Here is a 23,973-nt window from a genome sequence, read left to right on the forward strand (position 1 = left end):
GTGACCCATTTCGAGTTCATTTTTGTAAAAAGTGTAAAGTTTGTGTCTAAATTAATTTTTTTCATGTGGATATCCAGTTGTTCCAGCACATCTGTTGTTCTTTTTTTTTTTTTTTTTTTTTTTGGTACCAGGGATTGACCCAGGAGTGCTTAATCACTGAGCCACATCCCAGCTCTTTTTATTTTTTTATTTTTAGACATGTTCTCACTAAGTTGCTTAGGGTCTTGCTAATTGCTGAGGCTGACTTTGAACTCAAAATGCCTCTTGCCTCAGCCTCCAGGGTCGCTGGGATGATAGGCATGAGCAACTGCACCCAACATAGCCTTTACTCTTTTGTCAAAGATGGGTCGACTACATTTACATAGATCTATAGTTGGGCTCTCTATTCTGTTCAATTGATTCATTTTTCTTTTCTTTAACCAATATTATACTATCTCGATTACTGTAGCTTTCCAGTAAATCTTGAAATCAAACTGAATGTCAGTCTTCTAAATTTGTTCTTTTTCTTCAATACTGTGTTGGATTTCTGGGTCTTTTGCCTCTCCTAATAAACTTTTGAATCAGGTTGCCAATGTCCACAACATAACCTGCTGGGATTTTGATTGGGATTTTATTGAATCCATAGATAAATGGAGAGCATCTGACATCTTGACAATATTGAATCTATGAACATAGAATATCTCTCCACTTAATTCTTGTTTTGATTTCTTTCTTTTTTTTAAGTAACAAATATATTTTTAATTTATCTCAGATAAAAGCTAGTTGGAGACAGTTATTTCAGCCCTTATTTAGTTAAAGCTGTACCCTGAAAAGCCTTGATAAACTGAATAATGGGTTATCTTCAGTATTTCACATCATGCACAGTATTAGAAGAAAAAAATCACATCAGTCATATCATAAATGTGTGATATGCAGGCCAATCTAATCTCTTATCTTCCATATTTTTTCTTTAGCTCTTCTATATTGTTGAAATAGATTCCATGGCATTTTTCTTGGAAGTCCCTTTCAGCTCATTCCTACTTGGCCTTGCCTTTCAGATCCAACATCCCAGATCTTTCTGCACTTAAGTTGCCTGAAGTTACTTGTTTGTAGCTGCTATAGAAAAAAATAGCTTCTCATGAATGGCTTGGTCTTGGGGTGCTTAACAGCTTCTGCAGCTTTCCCAAATATAGACCAAGACATGTTGGAGGGATTGCAGAGATTCCCAGGAATCTGCAGAGAAGTCAAGGAACAGGAAGCAATAGCTTTAAGTCTAACCTACAAGTGCCTCTTTGATTTCCCATCATCAGTTTTGCATTTTCCTCATAAAAATCTTGTACATATTGTGTTAGATATATACCTATTTTACCTTGGGAAATGCTAATATAAATGGTATTTTGGGGTGGTTTTTTTATTTCAAATTCCACTTGTTCATTGCTGGGGTAGAGGAGAGTGATTGGTTTTTGTATATTAACTGTGTCTACTGCAACCTTGTTACAATCACTTATTAGTTCCAGGTGATATTTTGGTTGATTCTTTCAGCTTTCTACATTAACAATCGAAGGCAGTTTTATTTTTTCCTTTATTCTGTGTACATTTTATTTCTTATTAACATCTTATTTCATCTTCTTGGACTCCTAGTACAAGGTTGAAAAGCAGTGGTGAGAAGGGGCATATTTGATGCAATCTAATATGATGCTAATATGATACAATCTAATATGATGCAATCTCTAAGACTTTTATAGATATTCTTTATCAAGTTGAGGAAGTTTCCCTCTATTCCTAGTACTGAGAGTTGTTGTTGTTATTGTTGTTTTAAATCATGAATATATGTGGTATTTTGTCAAATACTTTTTTTGAATATTGATATGATCGAATGATTTTTCTTCTTTAGCCTGTTGATATAATGGACTACTTTTTAATTATTTTTTTTCCTAGTCAGGGTCTCTTTATGTTGCCAAGGCTGGCCTCAAACTCTTGGACTTAATTGATTCTCCTGCCTCAGCCTTCCAAGTAGCAAGGAATATATGCATATGTCCCTATGCCTGACTTACACACTACATTGTTTTTCAATTTTTGAACCAGTCTTGCATATTTAGAATAAATCCCTCTTAGTTGTGATATATAATTTCTTTTCTACATTGTTTTATTTAATTTGTTAATATTTTGCAGAGGATTTTTGTAGCTATGTTCATGAGAGATATTGGCCTAGAGTTTTCTTTTCTTGTAATATCTTCATCTAGTTTTTGTATTGGTTAATGTCAGCCTCATAGAATGAGTTAGAAAGTATTTACTCTCTATCTTCTGAAAGATTGTAGATAATTGGAATAGTTTCTTCTTTAATGCTCAGTAGAATTCAGGAGTAAACACACCTGGACTTTCTGCTTTGGAATATAATTGATTATTTGTTCAATTTCTTTAATAAATATAGTCCAATTCAGATTTTCTATTTCTTTTCATGTGAGTTTTGACAGATTGTGCCTTTCACAGAATTGATCAGTTCTTCTGGGCATAAAATTTCTCATATTTCTTTTGTTCTTTTTTTTTTTTTTTTGGTACTAAAGTGCACTTGACCACTGAGCCACATCCCCAGCCCTATCTTGTATTTTATTTAGTAACAGAGTCTCACTGAGTTGCTTAGCACCTTGCTTTTTGCTGAGGCTGGCTTTGAACTCAGGATCCCCCTACCTCAGCCTCCCAAGCCGCTGGGATTACAGGCATGTGTTGCTGTGCCCGGCTACTCAAAGTATTTCTTGATTATCTTTTTAATGTCCATGGAATCTGTAGTAATGTCTCCTTTTTTATTTCTGATATTATTTGTTTCTTCTCTTTTTTTTTCTCCCTTCAGCTCTTAGAAACTTACAAATTATATTGATCTTTTCAGTAAACTAGCTTTTGACTTCATTGATTTTCTTCCTATTGATTTCCCATTTTAAAATTCATTGTTTTGGCTTTAATTTTTTACTTATTTTCTTCTGGTTACTTGATATTCAGTGTGCTTCTTTTTGCTAGTTTCCTAAGGTAGAAACTTAAATGATTGATTTTAGATCTATCTTCTTTTCTTTTCTGTGCATTCAATTATACAAGTGACCCTTTAATCACTGCTTTCTCAGTATCCCACATATTTTGATAAGTTGTCTTCCCATTTTCATTTAGTCCAAAATACTTTTTTCATTTCTCAAGATTTTTCTTTGATCCTTATGTTATTTAGATGTGTGCTTTTTAATCTCCAAATATTTTGAGATTTTTTTCTGTCTTCCTGTTTTTGATTTCTAATTTAATTCTTGTGATCAGAGAGCAGACATCATATGATTTCAATTCTTTAAATCTGGTGAGTTTTATTTAGGGGTGAGGTTTTTTTTTTTTTTTGTCTCAGCAACAAAATACTATTGAACTCTATCAGTGAAAGCAGGCATCTCTATTTAAACTTGATTTTAATGGAAATACTTCATCATTTTACTGTGTCATAAATTGTTTGCTGTTGGATTTTTAAATTTTCTTCTGTTTTTATTCAGGTTTTTAAAATCCATAAGTAGATCATGAATTTTATGAAATATATTTCTGGAATCTACTGTCACATTGGCTTATTTTTCTCCTTGGATTTGTTGAAGTGGGAAATTATGGTAATAGAATTTTGGATGCTGAACTATCCCTGTGTACCCAGAATAAATCCTACTTTGCTCGTGCACAAAGAAGGAGTCTTTCAATGCTTTCTTTTGATGCACTCATGTTTTCTATTTGCCAGTTTTTCAATTAGAATCTTTGCACAATAATTCAATTATAAAATCAGACCATCGTTTTCTCTTTGAACTCTTTTTCCAGCTTTGGTATTAAAGACACGCTAGTTTAATTAAATAAATCAGTGAGCTGCCATCTTTTCCCTATGTCTTAGAATGGCATAACTGATTTTGAAATTACCTGTTGTTTTATTTAAAAGAGCAATAGAACTCAGCTGTAAAACTAGGCAACTACCTAGGCCTTCTGTTTTTTTTGCTTTGTTTTGTTTTTTTTTTTAATGAGTAATATATGCAAATGATGCCAAGTGTAAAAGATACAAGAAGTTCACCATGAAAAACTTCCCTTACTCTCTTTTCCTGGCCATTCAATCTTCCCTGGTAGCTACACAATCATAATTTCACATTTTGCAAATACATTCATATTTTTTCATCAAAATATTATCATACTTAATATATCACCCATGCCTTAAGTTTTTCAATTTCATCGAATACCTTGGAACCCTTCTGTTTCAACCTCATTTATTCTTTTTAACAGGCATATGGTATGCCATTGTTGGTTGTAACATAATTTGGCACAGTTGTATTGTCAACTAGCTTTTGGTATTATAAATAATACATCTGTAGGATAAACAGTGGAATTATTCGCACTTTTTAAAAAATTTTTAGTTATAGTTGGATCACAATACCTTTATTTCGCCTATTTATTTTTATGTGGTGCTGAGGATCGAACCCAGGGCCTCACACATGCGAGGCAAGCACTCTACCACTGAGCCACAACCCCAGTCCCTTATTTGCACTTTTAATGTTAACAGATTTTTGTCAAATTCCCTTCCAAAGAGAGGAGTTATACCAAATTACACTCCATGAAGTACATGGAAGTGCCTATTTCTCCAAGTTCTCACCACCATAGTGGGTTTAAAACCTTTTGATCTTTGATATTTCGATAAATTAACAAGTGTTCTAATGTCATTTCAACTTGTTTTTCTCATGGTACTATCATTTCTAGTTTAAAAACTATTGGTATTTTCTTTTATATGAACTGTCCACATATTTTGCAAATTTTTAAAAAGTGTTGACTTTTTATTGTTTATTTGTAAGAATTCTCAATATATTCAGGAAAGTAACCCTTTGCTCCTTAGGTATTATCAGTATCCCCAGTTCATTGCCTTTTAACTTTGGATAAAAGCTTTTCTCCATACAGCCTTATTATTTATTTTAGTTGGTGAATTATTTTTCTTCTATGGCTCTGGGAATTGTCATAGTTTTAAAATCCTCCTTATTCTGAGATTTTCAGGAGAATTAGTTCACCATTTCTGTTAATCTGGTCAAAAAGAAGACAGAATTGGGGAGAGGCCACTTGGGTACCTTGCAGACTAACATCTGCTATAAATGGGATAATATTTTCCTAATCATAGGATTTAGGGTGAATTTGGGGTTTTTTCTGACTAGTTTCATCTGTGGAGGACCTTGTGCACATTTCTCATATTTCTGTTAGGATTACTAAGTTACTGTGAATGTGAGAGGTGGAAGAGTGTCCCCTCCCCCTGGCCTCTACCTGTGCACTCCTAACAACTGGCATTATCTGCCTTGAAGCAGGGTGTCTTTTCTTCTACTAGTATCTGTGAAATTACTACCTCTTTAGCTTTCATGTAGGGTAAAATCTTAGCCCCTTCAAAGATAACCTGAAATTATTTATATTTTTTATATAGCCTATTTCTAAAATTGCTTTTTTTCCACTTTAGAAAAAGTGCAAAAGGAATATATAAGGCTAGAGAAATTTGTGTGTATGTAGCCATGAGTTCTTCTGGGACTCTTGATGCTTGAATATGACAGATGGTTCTCTCAATACCTGTCTCCCAGTTCTCTGTAAAAAAAAGAAATTTATTATCACGATTATCAGTAATAATTAATCTAAGTGGTTGAAGCTATCCTAAAATGATTATGACAAGGAAATAGGTATTCAAGGAAAGAAACAGAAGATGCTTTTGTTAATCAAGAAAAAAGAGAGTAACTTTTTTTCCTTAGTGTTTGGTTGTTCCAGAATAAAAAGTGAAGGAAAACATCTGAATGGATAGAACATTGTACAAGGTTTATATAAATGAAATATATTTCCCTTGGACTAATGTCTGCAAATGACAACACTGAAAAGAAGCAATGAAATTTGTTAAAACTCTGGCAACATTGGTTTAATTTTGATGAGTTTATTCATAATGTTTTAAAGTATGCAAATCCTTTCCGGTGTTAATATATTACATTAATGCAAGACTAGAATTGTTTTCTCTCTGTTAAATAACACATTGATCTTGGAGTGTTCAGCCTGCTCTGAAAAAGAAGTTGCAAAAATTCTTCTTTCTCCCCTAGAGAGCCTGCACAGTTGTCAGAAATTCTGGACCTCATCATAATAATGTTCTGTGCTTTCTGTTGAATTGGTTATGCCCTCAAATATTAAATAAGCAAAAAATACTTGCTGATGAATGCATCAATGTTACTTACAAGTGTGTTACTTCCTGCATTGTTTATTCTTTTTGCACTGTCAACACTATATACCAATTACACCAGGCATCCATGCATTCATGCTTCATCCTAACCCAATGATCAGGCCAGGCATGGTCGCACACATCTGTAATCCCAACAGCTCAGAAGACTGAGGCAGGAGGATCACGAGCTCAAAGCCAGACTCAGTAAAAGCAAGGTGCTAAGCAACTCAGTGAGACCCTATCTCTAAAATATAAAATAGGGCTGGGGATGTGGCTCAGTGGTTGAGTCCTGCTGAGTTCAATCCTCTGTACCAAAATAAAAAGAACTCAAATGACTGATTTTCTCAGATAAATTTTTAAACTTTCTCTCCCCAAATCAGGTCCTAAATTCAGAAAAATAAAAATTCAAAGATGTCTTTTATGGATTCTCTCAGAAGACCACTGGACAAGCAAAAATATTTTTTCTTTTACTTTAAAGAAAGAAGGGTGCTTTAAAAAGAGTTTTGTTTACTGTGTTCCATGTTCTTAAGTATCTCAGTGCTATTTTAAGAGCTTCATGATAAGAGCTGTCTGAGCAAAAGGAATTCATCCATCCCTAGGCTAATTACATGTTATCAAAATCCAAATCATTTAAAATTATTTCAGAGATCACATATGCCACGTGATAGATTGGAAAACACTGGAGATTTGTCAGTGCCTTCAATGGTCATAAAATGTTCTTACTCTTTGGGAAACAGCAATCAAATTCTCCTAAAATAGTTCTGTATTACACTTCAATGGATAACCTACTCTCCTCCATTATGACATTGCTGGTTATGGTAATAAATAAATCTACAGTAGCCATTCAACCTTACATGTAGCATCTGTTTCCCTCTGATATTTGCCTGAAGAGCTTGCCATAAGGCATATGGCTTTTAAAAAAAAAAGTATCTTCATCAAAGAGGGGCAGGCTCAAAGCCTCATGAATGACACTAAATATTTTTTATGTTTTATTAGTGCACTACAGTTATACATTACAGTGGGGTTCGTCTTGACATAAGCATACATGAGTGGAATATATTTTGTTCCATTGAAGTCCCCAGTACTTCCTCTTTCCTCCTCTTCTCCCTTCCCTCATTCCTCTTTCTCTATACAGTTACTTCAAAAAACCAACCCACAAGGATGGGCTCCTAAGTAGATATTGATTGGACAACAGTCAGTTCAATTAGCAGATTGAGTCAGGATTTCTAGTACTATTCTAGTCCATAACAAAAGCACTTCATGAAACCTGAATGTTAACCCAACATCCATCAGAACAAAAATAAATTATAAATAGGATTGCATAAGATAATAAGGGAAATAAAGGTGCAAAATGATTCTCATTGGAGGGCTTGAAGAGGAGGCTTTCCTCAGTCATTCATTTAAATATAATTGGTATTATTTTAGTATGCTATTTTTATAGTTTTATAATATAACCCTTGCTTTTTTCCTCTTAATCAGATTGTAGTATTTAATTTAGTAAAATATTCTTTAAACACTTATGTTCTTATTAACTCAGGGGAAAACACTCCTAAGTCTCTGTACTTTTTGATAACAATGAAGCTGTTTTCAGAGATTTGATATGATATGTCCTCCTTTTCACCAGGATATAATTTGAAAACCTAGTTGTGCAACAGAATTATTTGAATTTCCTGGAACATCATGTTTGAGAAACATTTTATTTAGTTAGGCATTTCAAGTCCATTTTTAAGGAGCAAGCTACTCACAAAGCTATCTTAGAAAATTGATCTGGTACCTGTTCTGTGTAAGGAAGGCTATTTCCTGACAATCCAGGAACTTCAGCAGATTCAGGGACCTTGAGAAAATAATACTTATTATGTACATGGATAGACTCCATTGGCGAAAACTGGTGGAAATAAATTGAACCTGGGGGCACTTAACTATTAAGCCACATTCCCAACTCTTTTTTTAAATTTTGAGACAGGGTCTTGCTAAGTTGCTTAGGGCCTTGCTAAATGGCTGAGGCTGGCTTCAAACTTGTGACCTCCTGATCAGCCTCCTGAATCACTAGGTTTATACAAGCATGCCATCACATCCAGTGAGTTACATAAATCTTAAACTCACTTGGAAAAATACAATGCATAAGGTTGAAAGTCAGAGCCATGCAGAGAGACACAAAATTAAAATATTCCGTAGGTCATATTTGGATACACAACTGAGGTGTTATTTCCAAATATCAGACTTCTAGGTACCTACAATTCTTTTCTCCTCTCAGACACAGTGATGGTCTTTCTGAAGGTGGGTACCTTGCTGTACTCAGTAGCAACCACTGCCCATGTAAGAGAATCAATGAGAGCCCCTGATAATGAGCCTGTCCATGTGCAACCTTGACAGGGACAGCAGCATTTCCTCCCAGAGAGTCAATTCCTCCTTGGTCCACTGATGACATCAATTCTCCAGACTGAGAAGCTTTCCTGACATTCTTCCTTCTTTCTACAAATCCTCAACCCAACTCCAACCCCAGATTACTGACTGGATGCTAATGTGGTACCCTTGACAGATGTAAGACCACCAGAGGATTCATGTTCCTTGTGTGCTTGGCCTATTGGATTCCAATATTTGGTGCCCACAGAACCAGCTGCTATTCCTTGCAGAATCCCTCACATGCTGGACTATGCTCTCTAGATCCCATCAGCCTAGCATCTCCTCTAAGCACTTCCTGCCAAGACTTCCTGCCAAGATCAGCACAGTGGTTTTCATGGTGATTTTGATTAGGAGGGAGAGGTGAAGGGATGCTACCTCCTAAGAGCTAAATCCTGCCCTCCCCATACCTTCCATCTGACCTTATCCTCTTTGATTTTAATTAACACTGATTGATATTCTCCTATATGTCAGGCCATTTTTCTGGGTGTAGGTAATATAGCAATTGATAGCTAAATTAATTAAGAAAGAGTAGGAACTATGAACTTGTTCTTAATAACTGATGCTTCCCTTGATGTGCTATGAAATGGTGGAGTATATTTTTCTATTCCTTGAATTGGAGTTAAGTTGCAATCTACTTTGGTCAATAGAATGTAGCAGAAATGGATGCTTTTGCTCTAAAAGCCTAAGACTCTGGAGTCCTTGCATTCTTCTAATCACTCTTGGAACTCTGTCCAGCCACTAAATGACAAGCCCAATGTGGCCCAGTCATCCCCATTTTCCCAGCCCATAGTCAACCAAATATCAGAGAAGTCAACCCTCATCCAAACAATCCTTTAATGACCAGACACATGAATAAACTCAGCCAAGATGAGCCTAACCTGATCATACCAGAAGACTACCCAGCCAACCTATAGACTCATGAACTATAATAAATATTTTATTGTATCAGCACTGAAATTTGAGGTGGTTTGTTACACAGCAATATCTGACTGATACACCTAGGAATATTATCTACTTTCAACAACTCTGGGATCTTCAGAGAAATTAAACATTGCCTATCACCCCAGGATTTTTCCAGGGATTTAAAGCCTCCTCCTATACCTGAATAGGCCTTAGTGTCCTTGAAAGAATCCAGAAATGGATGAACAGGACCAACTCTGGCACCAACTTCAAGGGAGTACCCCTGGTTTTCTGTGCCCCATGTCTCTCCTGATCATCATGTGCCCCATGTGCTCTCCTGATCATCCTAAGTTTGCACAGCTTTTAAGTGACAAAAAGATGTGAATTCAAATCTATATGAGAAGAAAATGCTCTTTTACAATAATATAGGACTTTCCAAGGCCTCATGTAGTTTCTCTGCTCTGCCATTTTTAGGTTGCTAAAAATCAGATTACACAAAACATATAAGGTCTCTCAAAATAGCATATAGTATATGGTTTTGTTTATATGAAATTCTAAAACAGACAAAACCAATCAAAAGTGAAATAAAACAGATTATTACTTGCCTGGGGGAGGGGAGGCAGTTAGATTGCAAAGGGAAATGAGGAAACTTTGGGGGCTGATGGAAATGTCCTATATCTTGATTGGAGTAGTTATTAACTAGGTGTTTCTATTTGTCAAAAGTCATCTCTGCACTTTAAATAGGTACATTTTGCTGTGTAAAACAGTTATTACTCAATAAAATTGATTTTAAAAGTTGGGGGGGGACCTCAGGAACTCTTATTGTATTTTTAAGGTTAAAGAGAAAAAATTCAGGATGATAGTGCTTCTAGTCTCTCAGGGCTTATTCGTCTCCCAGATAGGTCTTGGTAGGGATCTCTGGGGAAGAAGCCCTCTCCACTGCCATTTCCACGGCCTAGTGGTCTAAAAGAAGCATCTCAGTAACTCCCAGCTGTCCTTGCTCAGGTTGACTTAACAGACCCACGGGTAGGGTTTCTGGCAGACATTGTCATTCCACTTGCTATCTAGGTAAGTTGGCACAATCCTTGCCTCCACCCAGCCTGTGCCCATGTCAATCATCTGGCTGGTTGGCATCCAGTTCCTGAGGGGAGAGAACAACAGCAAGCCAGGAAGGATGGGTGGAGCAGGATTTAGGTCTGGGAAGAAGGCATCTAGATCAGATTCCTGAGGAGCAGAGCTGGTTAAGGACATGGGGCACAGAAAACCAGGGGGTACTCCCTTGAAGTTGGTGCCATAGTTGGTCCTGTTCATCCATTTCTGAACTCTTTCAAGGACACTAAGGCCTATTCAGGTATAGGAGGAGGCTTTAAGTCCCTGGAAAAATCCTGGGGTGAGAGAAAGGCAAAGGTGATTTTTACTCATCCAAGCCAACTTCATAGACTAGGTACTGAACTTTAAGCATTAAGTCAATTGAGGCATTTCACATATTTATTCCAATGCTCAGGCCAATTAAATTTCTGAGGGCATGGTTCAGATGGAAATAGTTACTAAGGCTCAGGGGTGGTTCCAATGTATAGTCAAGGTTGTTAACCATTTCCCTAAATGAGACATGTCTTGGGAACTAAAGACAAGAGGTTCTACCTGATCCTCCCTAGAATTGATAACCACCAGGTGGGCATTCTTCAGCTGGTAGTACTTGTCAGCCTCCCTCCAGGACATCCCAAATTGAGAGATCCACTAGCAGCTGCCCTCATGCTCCAGCCAGTTAAGGGGACAGCAGGACTTTTCAAAGCCTGAGGGGAAGAAAGAAGAAGAGGTTGAGAAGCTGCCCAGAGGGCCACCGGCAGGAAAATGGGGACAGCCACACCCAAATCCTCCTCACCTTTGCACTTGAGATTGGTCAGTTGGAAAGTTAAGAATTTTGGTTCCTTTGGGAGTTGCTGGACTCACCGAAGCATCTCAGATTGATCTGGCACACACATAGAAGAGACAGGGACAGTGTTCTGGGCACAGCCTCTGTTGAGGGAATACCTAAGGCTAAGATACCCTGCATGGGACCCAATCTCAGAAACTTCCTGCTCTCCCATGAATATACCATGCCCAAATGCACTGTAAGAGCCATCTGACCTGCTTTAAATTCCTGCTTCTGTTTCTGCAGGCTGCTGTCCACACAGAAGCCACCTTCAGGTTCAAGCTGTGGGCTAGAGGGGAGAGGGCTCAGCACCAGGATGCTTCTCCCATGCACACCCTTCCATATGCTTTTGGAGAACAAGGTCTCTCACCTGCCAGCAGTTCCTGCCTGTGATCCTCCACCTCAGCTTTCAGAGAGGTTATGGTTTCTTGCAAGCTCTGACCTGGAGGAAACAGGGAATTGAGATCAGGAGTCAGTCCACACACACATACACCCAGCCCAGACCCCACCCAAGCCCAGCTCACCATGGGAGGTCAGTGCCTGGACATTGGCCCCTGTGTCTACACTGAAATTTCTGAAAGCTGTCCTCAGGGTGCCCAGGTCCCTGTGTAACTTGGAATCTGATGAGGGGAATGAGATGATCAGATTGATCAGGTCCTCTCTGCCAGCACAGAGCAGGACACTTTACACACTTTGTCTCATTCAGTCCTCAGAGCAAGCCAGAGGGGCAGGCACTGTGGTTTTCCAATATCACACAATAAGGAGAAGTAATTCAACTACAAAACCCAACTAATAAGTGACACAGCCAGCAGCCATTCCAATCATGGCTCCTTCACTACCACTGTTCTCATCAACCACCCAATTATGACCCCTCAATGGTGCCCCACACTGTCCCACTGTGCCCATCATTGCTTCTGCTGGGGTTCTTGCCATTATCCCCATCCCTGCCCCTCCACAGCCCCTTGATTTCTCTCTTCCCTGTGTATTCCTGGAGTACCCACTTTGGGATCTGATCACACAGATAACCACCAACAGCAGGAGACTAAGGCCCAGGGAGAACAGGATGAGAGGAGGCTCAGAGCAGATATGCCAGAGGCCAACCTGGGGTGGAGGTGCTGAAAGAGAAGAGGGTATCAGGAAAAGAGAGATCCAGGATATACCAGAGACAGAGGAGGGGGCCCAAGGACCTATCTGGGGATGAAGGCAGGGCCTGGTAATGCTTGGGGAAATGAGGAGAGGGATTGCGGGATGGAGACTACCCATGCCTTTGACCCCTTATGACCAGCACAAGTCTTCAGTCAAACAGGCTTCTCATATTCTGAGATACCCATGAACCCAACCCTAGAAACCAGACACAGACATGGATAACAGAGAAATATGAGATCTCATGGAGATGGAGGAGGTATCATCATGACCTGATCAGTCCATTAGGAGATTCACCTACATCTGCATGACCTGGTGTGCAAATATATAAGTTTCTCTTCCAAACCCACTACCTGCAATGGATACCTCTCATCCCCTCCCCATATATAACAGGAGACCAGGTCCACAGAAGTCTTCCCCATCCCTGTTTTTCTGAAGACCTTGAGTCCTCTTCACATTGGGCTCTCAGAGTCCTGGGACTGACCCCCTCAAAGTGGGGGGCCCAACATTGGACATGGTAGAGGTGAGACGTGATGTGACAGTAGAAATCCTGCTAGACATAAGAAGAGTGCATCTTAGTAGAGGACACTTCTCCTGTCCTCTTACCTTTTCTAATCTCCTGGTTTTTCTCCTCACTCCCCAAGTGCTGGAGATTTTCATACTCCATTGTCATGCTTGGACCAATGTAGTCCCTGAGGCTGTGAGAGATGAAACTGAGAGAGGTTCAGGTTGTGGGGAAGCTGGGGCCAAAAAATAGGCTGGAATCAGGGTGGGGCTATTGGAAAAGCAAGTATTGAGGTGAGAATGAGCCCAGTTTAGGACTAGTATCAAATGGGTCTTAATTTCCTACTAGGGTTAGAAATGGAATCAGGATTGGGCTTTGGGCTAGGATCAAGTTGAGTTGAGAGTAACACTGAAGGTGAAGTTGAAGCAAAATCTATTGCTTTGACTGGGCCTAAAACTGGACTGGGCTTGAGGCTATGTCATATGCCAGAATTTGGCATCAGAAGTCACCTTGGAGCCATGGATGGAACTGGACCTAAGCTTGGCACTGAACCTGGAAATAGAATAGGGCTGAGGTTCAGTTTGAGGGTGGGCTCAGTGTTGAGATTCAAGTTGGATCTGGGGTTCATGCCGAGGTTGACATTACAGGAGAAGCTGGGTTTGGGACTGAGGCTGGAGTTGGGGCTGAGGATCAAACTGGAATTGGGCCAGAGATGGGAACTGTCACTGGGGATTATGGCTGCATAATACAATCTAGAATCCAGGGACAGGAATAGAGACTCAAGTCTCCACTTGGTTGCTAAATACCACATTGCCCCCATTATATTTCTTCCCCTTTTCTCCCACCTAAGAACCAAAGCCCCCTCTCCCTGTTTCCTCTAACCCATTCCCTGTCTCCTTGGGCCCACTGGCATCCCCAGCCCAGTTACCTGTGGGAAGCCTGGAGTCTGTGATTCGTGGCCTCGTTGTGCAGCAATAACCAGAGTGGGAAGTCACTCAGAGCAGCAAGAACTAAATCCTGGAGAGTTGGGCTGGGAGGGACTATAGGAAGAGCCATGTACATGATGGGCTCCTATTGGTCTTTGTGCCCCAAAGCCCAGGATTCTGTAGTTGGGGATGTTCCTCTTCCTCAATTTGGACAGTAAATAATACTTAGAATAAATTTCAACTGGAACACAGGCAGAGATTGCATGTGGGGGAGTTGGGTGGAGGACCAGCTTGCTCTCTCTCACCCTGCAGGGTGTGTCTACTACATTTTGTTATTCCAGCTCCCCTGATTTCTTCATTTTTATTTATATGTGAGAAAGACTTGAACCAGAAGGGGCCAGGAGTACCTTTCACTCTGCCCCATCCATCCTTTCACTCCTATCTCTGAATTTCCCAGAATTCTTGGTGTCTCCATCTTTGTAGCGCCAGGACAGAGGAGCTTATTCTTTGCTTTTGTTTAATGCTAGCCTGAATCCCTCATATCTGAGCATCCTCTGAGGCCTCAACCACGGAGCTCCCCAACTCCAGACTCACTCTCCTCACTCCACCAAGAGGAAAGAAAGAAGGGGGTGGAGAATAAATAGGACGACCTGGCTAGAATGAGAGAGAAGGAGTCAGGAAAAGCAGCAAATTTTATTAAGCATCAAATCTGTGAGGGTATTATGCCAGACTCTTCCCTTCTATTAACCATTCAGTTCCCATAAGTACCTTGGGAGGCATTTTAGACGAAGAGTCAGAGACATTTTGTTACACATCCAAGATCACAAAGCACGAAGGGAGGGCTGGGGATGTGGCTCAAGCGGCAGCGCTTGCCTGGCATGCGTGCGGCCCGGGTTCGATCCTCAGCACCACATACAAACAAAGATGTTGTGTCCGCTGAAAACTAAAAAATAAATATTAAAATTTTCTCTCTCTCTCTCTCTAAAAAAAAAAAAAAAGCAGGAAGAGAGAAAAAGAGATGCTGCCAAACATCCTGAATTGGTTCTCTGCACCTGCACTGTGCTCACAAACATGCTTCTATTTCATCCCATGAACCCTGCCAGTCCCCCTAAGGGGGCTGCCCTGAGTCCAAACACACATTCCTTTTAAGAAAAAGAAACCAGAGTAGAGAGAAGCAAAGCAGATACCTTGGAGATTATATTTTCTATTTCAATTGAATTGCATTCTGGAACTTGCCTTTTTTATTATTGAATTCACAATGTATCAGGGATTTTTCTCCACATCCGTTCTCCACTGGGTTCATATGTGTTTCATTTCATCATATGTACCATCTTTTATTTGTAAAGCATTTCTGTACCGGTAAACATGTTGGTTGTTTTAGTTTTTTCGTTGCTGTGACTAACGGGTCTGACCAGCACAACTGTAGGGGAGAAAAAGTTTATTTGAGGACTCATATTTCAGAGGTTTTAGTCCATAGACAACTGACTCCATTCCTTGGGGCTCAAGGTGAGACAGAACATCATGGCAAAATAGTGTGGCAGAGGGAAGCAGCTCATGTCACAATGATCATGAAGCAGAGAGAGACTCCAACTCCAGATACCCCATATATGCTCCATAGCCACACCCAACCTGCCTCTAGTTACCAATCAGTTAATCCCATCAGGGATTAATTCACTAATTGGTTTAAGACTCTCACAATCTAATCGCTTTTCTCTGAAACTTCTTACATTGTCTTACACATGAGCTTTTGGAGGGCCCCTCATCTCCAAGCCATAACATTGGTTGTTTGCAGTTTGGTTTTGGCATGTCCTCCATAGGCCCATGTGCTTGACACTTGGTCCCCACCAGCCTGGAGTTATTGGAAGGTGGCAGAACCCTTCAGAGGTGAGGCCTAGTAGGAAGGCTTTGGCTGAACAGCGTGGGGGGTAGGGTATAGCCTCTAAGAGAGACCCCAGTACCTTCCTCTTTCTCTTTTTTCCCCCAGTCCTGAGGTGACCAGTTTCACTTTGCCACACTTAATCACTTTGTAGTCTTGATAAGCTGCCTCCCCACCAGTGCAAAGCTGTGGGGCAATTGATCATGAACTGAAACCCCTAAAACTCTGAGCTAGAATAAATCTTTTCTCTTATGAGTTTATATATTAGGGGATTTTCTATAGTGAAAGGAAGCTGACTAACACAGTGGGGTTTTGGAAGCTCATGCCAAGATGAACCTGGAGTGAGCTATTAACTAGGGATCAACACCTGGGAAAGCTTGGGGGACATGCAAAGTTGGGCCGAGGGAGACCTGACATGGTGTTAGCCAGCCACATAGGGAGTTCTGGAAGCTCAGACAGTATTGCCTCGGGAGTGGTCCAGCACTGGGCAGACAGGGGGACAATTTTGGAAATCAGATTCCCTCTTCCCCAGGGTTGTTTGCTACTGCTATTTGCTTTGGCTGATGCTGCTGTCTTTTGGCTTAGTGACTTTCCTGAAATAATTCTATAAAATCAGTATTTGTCCTAGGTGACCACTGAGATCTCTGATTCTTTAGCTTAGTAGATACCTAATGACTACACAAAGATATTCTTAAACGCCTTGGAGTAGGTCTCCCAATCTTGGCCAGGGAGCTCCCTGTACATGTTGGGCATGCCTTCAGGGCCACAGCTGTGAAAACTCTCCTTTAGCTTTCACTTCCTGCTTGTGCAAAGCCTCAGGTCAGCCAGAAGTGAGAAATGGTGATTTTCTCAGATCTTCTGGCATGTATACAGCCCTGCACATGGGCCTGGCCTTCTAGATTCCCAAGAATACACTAGAGTTTTTCAAAGCCACTATGGAAATAGCACTTCCCAACTTTTCTTTTTAATTTTTTGGTTAGCCTCTTGTTTATTCCAGCTGTTATCCCAGTCTTGAGCTGTTTTAGTGTTTAACAATTGTCAGATTGTTTTTGACAAATACCCTGGTAAAAGCTCTTTACAGTAAACAAGCTCTGAGTCGAGTACAATAAAGATGAATGTTGCAAGTGGGGGTTTCCAGGGAGCTTCCAGACAGGTCAAATAATAATTCTCCTGTAATGGAGATGTTTGGATAGCTCCAAACCTATTCTTCTCCTCCAGTTGTTAATAGGCTGCTGGTTTTCACAACCACCATAGCCGCTTGGCTATTGGTTTTCAGGGCTTCCATAGATTTGTGGGGGGGAAAAAAAAGAACAGAAATAGAAGAAGTGAAAACTACTATGAAACTCACTATTTCTATCAAAATTCAGATGCTTTTTGCAATTAGTTCAAATTTTTCAAGGCTTTGGCTAATTTCTGCAGTTCTGAAAAAAAATTATATTTTGATATTTTTTAACCTACTATTCTCATTGCTTTTTTGGAGGAGAAGATTTTTGGAAATCCTCACTCTACCTCTCCAGAAGTTTGCCTCTTATCATGAGTTTTAGGAGTTGTTTGTGTACTCTAGATTCAAGTCCTTTATTAGGCATGTGATTTACAAATATATTCTCATAGTCTGTGACTTTTCATTCTCTGGACAATGTCAGAATATTTAATAGATGTTTCTTCCACAATTAACAAGTTGCTAATATAAAGTACTTCATTGTATTTATCTTTTATCCAACAACAAAAACATATGCTCTTATTATTACTGATTCCTGCATTTATATACAGCATTTTATATCTTAGGGCTTTAGCTCCAAAAAACTTTAAATAGTACCAATGAAAGCAGGCACCCATACATTGTACTTAATTTTTATATCATTTTATTTATATTATATTCATTTTGTTGTAAATTTTATTCAAATGTAGTGTCCACTTAAAAGTACAGAGATAATAAATTTACTATTCAATGAATTTGCACAAAATGAACTCATGCAACCAAGATCAAGTTCAAGAAACAATGTTGCCAGCATCTCAGAAGCCTCTAAACTAACTTGCAGTGTTAAATACCTTCCCAAGGGTAGCCACCATGATGATTTATAGCACTATACAACAATTTTGACTGTTTTGAAATATATATATATATGAAAACTATCATATAAGAGCACACTTTTTGCTTGGTTTCTTTCAGGTAACATGATGTTTCTAAACCCATCCATGTTGTTGCATATTCACAGTTTATTCATTCCCATTGCTGCATGATTTTCCATTTCACAAGCATGGCACAATTAATTAATCTAACCAGCCATATATGAGCATTTGGTTTATTTTCAGTTTTTCAATTTTGTTTTGGGGGTACTTGGGATTGAACTCAGGGGCACTCGGCCACTGAGCCACATCCATAGCCCTATTTTGTATTTTACTGATAGGCAGGATCTTACTGAGTTGCTTAGTGCCTCACTTTTGCTGAGGCTGGCTTGGAACTCTAGATCCTCCTGTCTCAGCCTCCCGAGCCACTGGGATGGATCATAGGCATGCGCTACCAAGCCCAGCCAGTTTTTCACTATTTAAAATAATATTATCATAAACATTTTTGTACCTGTCTTTTGGTGAATTCATGTATACATTTCTCTTTTATTTATCCACAAATGAAATTGCTGAGTCATAGGATATACATAGTACATACTGCCCAATACTTTCTAAGGTGGTTACAACAATTTAAACTTTCATCAAATGTGTAAAAGTTACTACTTATACTGAAAAAAAAATTGATTTTATCTTTTCCATTTTTGACACTTTGGAGAATATTTAATGGTATCACATTGTGTTTTTTAATCAAGTTTTTAAATTTTAACATCTTTTTACTGTTTTATTATCATATCCACTACATCTGTACTTATGCAACCTCTCAGCTTTCTAAACTAGTGTCTGTGACTCCTTTTTTTCTTCTTCATATTTATTTTAGGCACCTTTTCCAAGAATCAGATTTTTCTTCTCTTGATCATATCTATATTTTTATTTTCTAGTTCATTAAGTTTTGCTCATATTTCATAAATTCCTTTCTTCTATTTGAGGGGATTTATTTGGCTATTCTTTTCCAGACTTCTTGAGTTAAAACATAGCTTATTCCAATTCAGCCATGCTCAATTTTTAATAAATGTGATGGCTTCATGTACCTCCTCCTGAGAACTGCCTAGACCATCCCACAATGTCAGCAAGTGGTGCTCTCATTCATTTCTGACCACTTGACTTTTTCATTCTGTCTTTTCTCTAAAACCCAAAATTATTTAGAAAGGTGGTGAGAAAATTACACGTTGATACATCCTTTTTAGAATGTACTTTTGAGTTCATTTCTAACTGTTCTATTATAGTCAGAGCACTGCTTCTTTTTGGAATTAGTATAGGTCTTATTTATGGACAAAATCTTTGTCCATTTTTGTTAATAATTCTGTATGTGTCTCGAAAGTCCTAATTGGTTTGTCCTCACTCTCAGACTTGGTTATTGATTCTATTAATGTTGTCACTTCTCTTTCATGGTCCAGGTTGTCCTCATGTGTTTAGGGACTCTGGGTTGTATGTGCTCATGGTATTTGTCACCTGTCTCTGAATGCAACTTGTGGTTACTATCATGGAAGCAGCAGACACCAGTCAGTTTTAAAGTATTTTGAAGCACTCAACAAATGAGGGGGTTCAACCCTGGGGTTTCTGCTGAAGTGGGTGGTCTCCATTAACAAGCCTGTCTTGTAGCTGAGTTTCATAGAACAGAATAACTTGCCCAAGTTCAAAACCTGAGAATAACAAAACTGGGCTCCTAACCAGACCATCTGGCCCCAAACCCATTCAGTTCTCATGATGCTTCGACCAAGCCAAGTCTTCCCAATGCCAACCAGGCCCCTCCCAGTTCCTAATGCCCACTAACCAGACAGCTGTTAAACAGAATGTTTAAATATATTTCTTTTCCTTTTATTCTTAAAAAAGAGAGAGAAGTCAACAATAAGCTTCACACACTGCAGAAAGTATCATGGGTTACAACTTCCCCCTCCTTCCAAAATCACTGTACCCTTAAAATCCTAGATGAAAATCACCAAGAAGGTGGAGACTCCCACATAGGAGGATTTCCAATCCCAGACTTTGGCAGCTTAAGGCGAGGGAGACTCCTAGCTGGTCTTGCCCAGCTCTATCTCACAGATCCAGGAGAAGGGCCTCTGGCAGACATCATCATTCCAGCGACCATCACTGGAAAAGCTGGCACAGTCCTCACCTCCTCCCAGCCCATGCTCCGTCCAATCATCAGGCTGATTTGGACTCCAGTACCTGCAGACAAGAGATAGCTGTGTACCCAGGGAGGTCAGATTCAGCCACATTCCCATGAGCTCCTCCCACCTTCCAGAACACAGGCTAGGAAGCCAGATCAATCCCAAGGAGAGGACACATACTCACTTGAAGCCTCTCTCATAGTCAGTCCCATCCACCCATCTCCAAGGTCCATTTTGGTCAGTGAGGCCCATCCAGGAGGGCTCAGAGCCCATGTGCTTCTCAATGAATTTCTGTGAAGAAAACAAAAGGTTGATGACCTTTCCCTTACATCAGACAGCCAATAAGAGGAGCTACCAGGCTTACCTGCTCTTCTAAGGAGGTGACCACCACCAGGTGGGAGTTCTGCAACTGGCAGTACTTGTCAGCCTCAGGCCAGGAATTGCCAGATTGAGAGAACCAGTAGCAGCTGCATTCATGTTCCAACCAGTCAAGGGGGCAGCAGGTTTTTGCAGAGCCTGAGGGAAAAAAAAGGGGTGGAGGAGCTGAGGAATGGCCTAGCACACCATCAATGGTGAAGTGGAGCCAGCCAAGCCTGCCCAGCTCCTCACCATTGTTCTTGAGGATGGCCAGCTGGTAATTAAGGGATATTACGTTCTTTGTCAATCGTTGTACTTGCAGGACCACCTCAGATTGACCTGAAACACAGACACAGGGGGACTGATGAGAGTACTTTGGGTGTAACCACTACTCAGGCACTAGGATCCTCTTATGCTCCCACAAATACATCATGCCAAGGTACACTGTAAGAGCCATCTGACCTGCTTTGAAGTCCTGCTCCTGTTTCTGCAAGCTGCTCTCCACAGAAACCACCTTCTGGTTCAAGCTGCGGGCTAGAGGGGAGAGGGCTCAGCACCAGGATGCTTCTCCCATGCACACCCTTCCATATGCTTTTGGAGAACAAGGTCTCTCACCTGCCAGCAGTTCCTGCCTGTGATCCTCCACCTCAGCTTTCAGAGAGGTTATGGTTTCTTGCAAGCTCTGACCTGGAGGAAACAGGGACTTGAGATCAGGAGTCAGTCCACACACACATACACCCAGCCCAGACCCCACCTGAGCTCAGCTCACCATGGGAGGTCAGTGCCTGGACATTGGCCCCTGTGTCTACACTGAAATTGCTGAAAGTTGTCCTCAGGATGCCCAGGTCCCTGTGTAACTTGGAATCTGATGAAGGGGATGAGATGATCAGAACTAAGATTGATCAGGTCCTCTCTGCCAGCACAGAGCAGGACCCTTTACACACATTGTCTCATTCAGTCCTCACAGCAAGCCAGAGGGGCAGGCACTGTGGTTATCCAATATCACACAATAAGGAGAAGTAATTCAACTACAAAACCCAACCAATAAGTGACACAGCCAAAAGCCATTCCAATCATGGCTCCTTCACTACCACTGTTCTCATCAACCACCCAATTATGACCCCTCAATGGTGCCCCACACTGTCCCACTGTGCCCATCATTGCTTCTGCTGGGGTTCTTGCCATTACCCCCATCCCTTCTCCACCACTGTACCCCATGATTTCTGTGTACCCCTGGAGTACCCACTTTGGGATCCAATCACACAGACCGCCACCAACAGCAGGAAGTTGAGGCCCAATGATAACAGGATGAGGCGATGCTCAGAGCAGATATACCAGAGGCCAACCTGGGGTGGAGGTGCTGAAAGACAAAGGGTATCAGGAAAAGGGAGATCTAGGACATACCAGAGACAGAGGAGGGGGCCCAGGGAACTCTCTGGGGTTATGCTTGGGGAGAGCAGGAGGAGGACTCTGGGGTGAGGACAGACCAAGCCTTTGATCCCTCACCACCAGCACCAAGTCTCCAGCGACATGAACCTTTCATACCCTGAGAGACCCATATACCCACCCCCAGAAACCAGAGTGCACATAAGCAGACTTAGACATGGACAATGGAGAAAAGTTAAGTCTCATCATCAGAGCTAGGGAGGGTAGCACAAGGACCCTGACAGTGTTGGAGTCAGCTAGACCCATAGCAGGTTCACCTGCATCTATATGATCAGGTGAACAAATTTCCAACTACCTTCAAAAGATACCTCTCATCCCCTCCCCATAGAGCACAGGAAACTAGGTCCACAGAGGTCTTCCCTATCCCTGTTTTTCTGAAGACCTTGAGTCCTCTTCACATTGGGATCTCAGAGTTCTAGGACTGACTCCCTCAAAGTGGGAGACCCAACATTGCACATGGTAAAGGTGAGACGTGATGTGACAGTAGCAATCCTGCTAAACATACGAAGAGTGCACTTAGTAGAGGACACTTCTCTTTTCCTCTTACCTTTTCTGATCTCCTGGTTTTTCTCCTCACTCCCCAATTGCTGGAGATCTTCATACTTCATTACCATGCTTGGACCAATGTAGCCTCCGTGTCTGTGAGAGATGAAACTAAGAGACCTGGGCCCAGGCTGGCTGGGTGCTATGGCCAAGGAGGAGGCTGAAACCAGGGAGGACCTGAGGTAAGAAATGAGGTTCCTCAGGAGAATGAGCCCTGGATTAGGGCCTGAGTTTGGAGTTCAGGTTACAAGTGGAGTCAGAATTGAGCTTTGGGCCAGAATCAAGTTCAGTTGGGTTTATATTGGAAGTGAAGTTGAAGCTAAATCTGTTGCTTTGACTGGGCCTAAAATTGGACTGGACTTGAGGCTGTGACACATGCCAGAATTAGGCATCAGAAGTCACATTGGAGCCATGGATGGAACTGGACCTAAGCTTGGCACTGAAACTGGAAATAGAATATGGCTGAGGTTCAGTTTGGGGTTGGGCTCAGGGTTGAGATTCAAGTTGTATCTGGGGTTGATGCCGAGGTTAACATTACAAGAGGAGCTGGGTTTGGGGCTTAGGCTGAAGTTAGGGCTGAGGATCAGACTGGAATTGGGCCAGAGATAGGAACTCTCACTAGGGATTATGGCTGCATGATACAATCTAGAATCCAGGGACAGGAATAGAGTCTCAAGTCTCCACTTGGTTGTTAAATACCATACTGCCCCCATCATATTCTTCCCCTTTTCTCCTACCTAAGACCCAAAGCCCCCTCTCCCTGTTTCCTCTAACCCATTCCCTGTCTCCTTGGGCCCACTGGCATCCCCAGCCCAGTTACCTGTGGGAAGCCTGGTGTCTGGATTCGTGGCCTCGTTGTGCAGCAATGACTACAAGGTGGGAGGTCACTCAGAGCAGCAAGAACTAAATCCTGGAGAGCTGGGCTGGGAGGGACTATAGGAGGAGCCATATAGATGATGGACTCCTATTGGTCTTTGTGCCCCAAAGCCCAGGATTCTGAATTTGGGGATCTTCTTCCTCAATTTGGACAGTAAATAATATTTAGAATAAATTTCAACTGGAACACAGGCACAGATGGCATGTGGGGGAGTTGGGCAGGGGACCAGCTTGCTCTCATCCTGCAGGGTGTGTCTACCACCTTTCATTATTCCAGCTCCCCTGACTTCTTCATTTTTATTTATGTGTGAGAAAGAGCTGGACCAGAAGGGACCAGGCTTGCCTTTCACTCTGCCCCACCATCCTTTCTTTCCCTATCTCTGGATTTCCCAGAATTCTTGGTGTCTCCATCTTTGTAGTGCCAGGTCCAGAGGAGCTTATTCTTTGCTTTTGTTTAATGCTAGCCTGAATCCCTAGTATCTGAGCATCCTCTGAGGCCTCCACCACGGAGCTCCCCAACTCCAGACTCACTCTCCTCACTCCACCAAGAGGGAAGTAAGAAGGGGGTGGAGAATAAATAGGACGACCTGGCTAGAATGAGAGAGAAGGAGTCAGGAAAAGCAATAAATTTTATTAAGCATCAAATCTGTGAGGATAT

The 23,973-nt window shown here is 41.0% G+C and overlaps 2 protein-coding genes and 1 pseudogene across 6 annotated transcripts; all 3 read right to left on the reverse strand.

Moving 5' to 3' along the window:
• Positions 1-929: 929 nt before the first annotated feature.
• Positions 930-1,182, reverse strand: LOC124104956 (acyl-CoA-binding protein-like; annotated as a pseudogene).
• Positions 1,183-10,966: 9,784 nt separating this feature from the next.
• On the reverse strand, positions 10,967-14,070 carry LOC124104983 (asialoglycoprotein receptor 1). The gene is made up of 7 exons (XM_046462059.1): positions 13,985-14,070; positions 13,158-13,264; positions 11,933-12,028; positions 11,779-11,850; positions 11,624-11,697; positions 11,379-11,465; positions 10,967-11,289 (listed from the first exon to the last, which is right to left on the reverse strand). The coding sequence occupies exons 2-6, from the start codon at positions 13,222-13,224 to the stop codon at positions 11,409-11,411; spliced, it is 366 nt and encodes a 121-aa protein (XP_046318015.1). The 5' UTR covers positions 13,225-13,264; positions 13,985-14,070; the 3' UTR covers positions 10,967-11,289; positions 11,379-11,408.
• A 5,708-nt stretch (positions 14,071-19,778) lies between these two features.
• LOC124104981 (C-type lectin domain family 10 member A) lies at positions 19,779-23,368 on the reverse strand. 5 transcript variants are annotated; one of them, XM_046462056.1, is made up of 10 exons: positions 23,260-23,368; positions 22,444-22,535; positions 21,697-21,810; positions 21,220-21,315; positions 21,066-21,137; positions 20,913-20,984; positions 20,703-20,789; positions 20,458-20,609; positions 20,278-20,384; positions 19,779-20,151 (listed from the first exon to the last, which is right to left on the reverse strand). In XM_046462056.1, the coding sequence occupies exons 2-10, from the start codon at positions 22,508-22,510 to the stop codon at positions 19,995-19,997; spliced, it is 924 nt and encodes a 307-aa protein (XP_046318012.1). In that variant the 5' UTR covers positions 22,511-22,535; positions 23,260-23,368; the 3' UTR covers positions 19,779-19,994. The 5 variants fall into 5 exon arrangements, with proteins under 5 accessions (XP_046318012.1, XP_046318011.1, XP_046318010.1 ...); XM_046462055.1 differs by having other exon boundaries at positions 22,444-22,599; positions 23,260-23,360; XM_046462054.1 differs by having other exon boundaries at positions 22,444-22,616; positions 23,260-23,360.
• Positions 23,369-23,973: the final 605 nt, after the last annotated feature.

The sequence above is a fragment of the Marmota monax genome, unplaced genomic scaffold (assembly GCF_021218885.2).
Source record: "Marmota monax isolate L192 unplaced genomic scaffold, Marmota_monax_Labrador192_F-V1.1 WCK01_AAM20220418_F8-fsc00392, whole genome shotgun sequence".
In the NCBI taxonomy this organism is placed as follows: Eukaryota; Metazoa; Chordata; class Mammalia; order Rodentia; family Sciuridae; genus Marmota; species Marmota monax.

What these genes read in the sequence shown, in the direction of transcription:
- LOC124104983 (XM_046462059.1), bottom strand. Translation starts at nt 13,224, where the DNA reads ATGACAATGGAGTATGAAAATCTCCAGCACTTGGGGAGTGAGGAGAAA. An exon ending in AAACCAGGAGATTAGAAAAG is followed by an intron (nt 12,029 to 13,157) that starts GTAAGAGGACAG and finishes TCCCCTCATCAG; the next exon opens with ATTCCAAGTTACACAGGGAC. An exon ending in GAAGCAGGAATTTAAAGCAG is followed by an intron (nt 11,466 to 11,623) that starts GTCAGATGGCTC and finishes TGTGTGTGCCAG; the next exon opens with ATCAATCTGAGATGCTTCGG.
- LOC124104981 (XM_046462056.1), bottom strand. Translation starts at nt 22,510, where the DNA reads ATGGTAATGAAGTATGAAGATCTCCAGCAATTGGGGAGTGAGGAGAAA. An exon ending in AAACCAGGAGATCAGAAAAG is followed by an intron (nt 21,811 to 22,443) that starts GTAAGAGGAAAA and finishes TTTGTCTTTCAG; the next exon opens with CACCTCCACCCCAGGTTGGC. An exon ending in CTGTGTGATTGGATCCCAAA is followed by an intron (nt 21,316 to 21,696) that starts GTGGGTACTCCA and finishes CCCCTTCATCAG; the next exon opens with ATTCCAAGTTACACAGGGAC.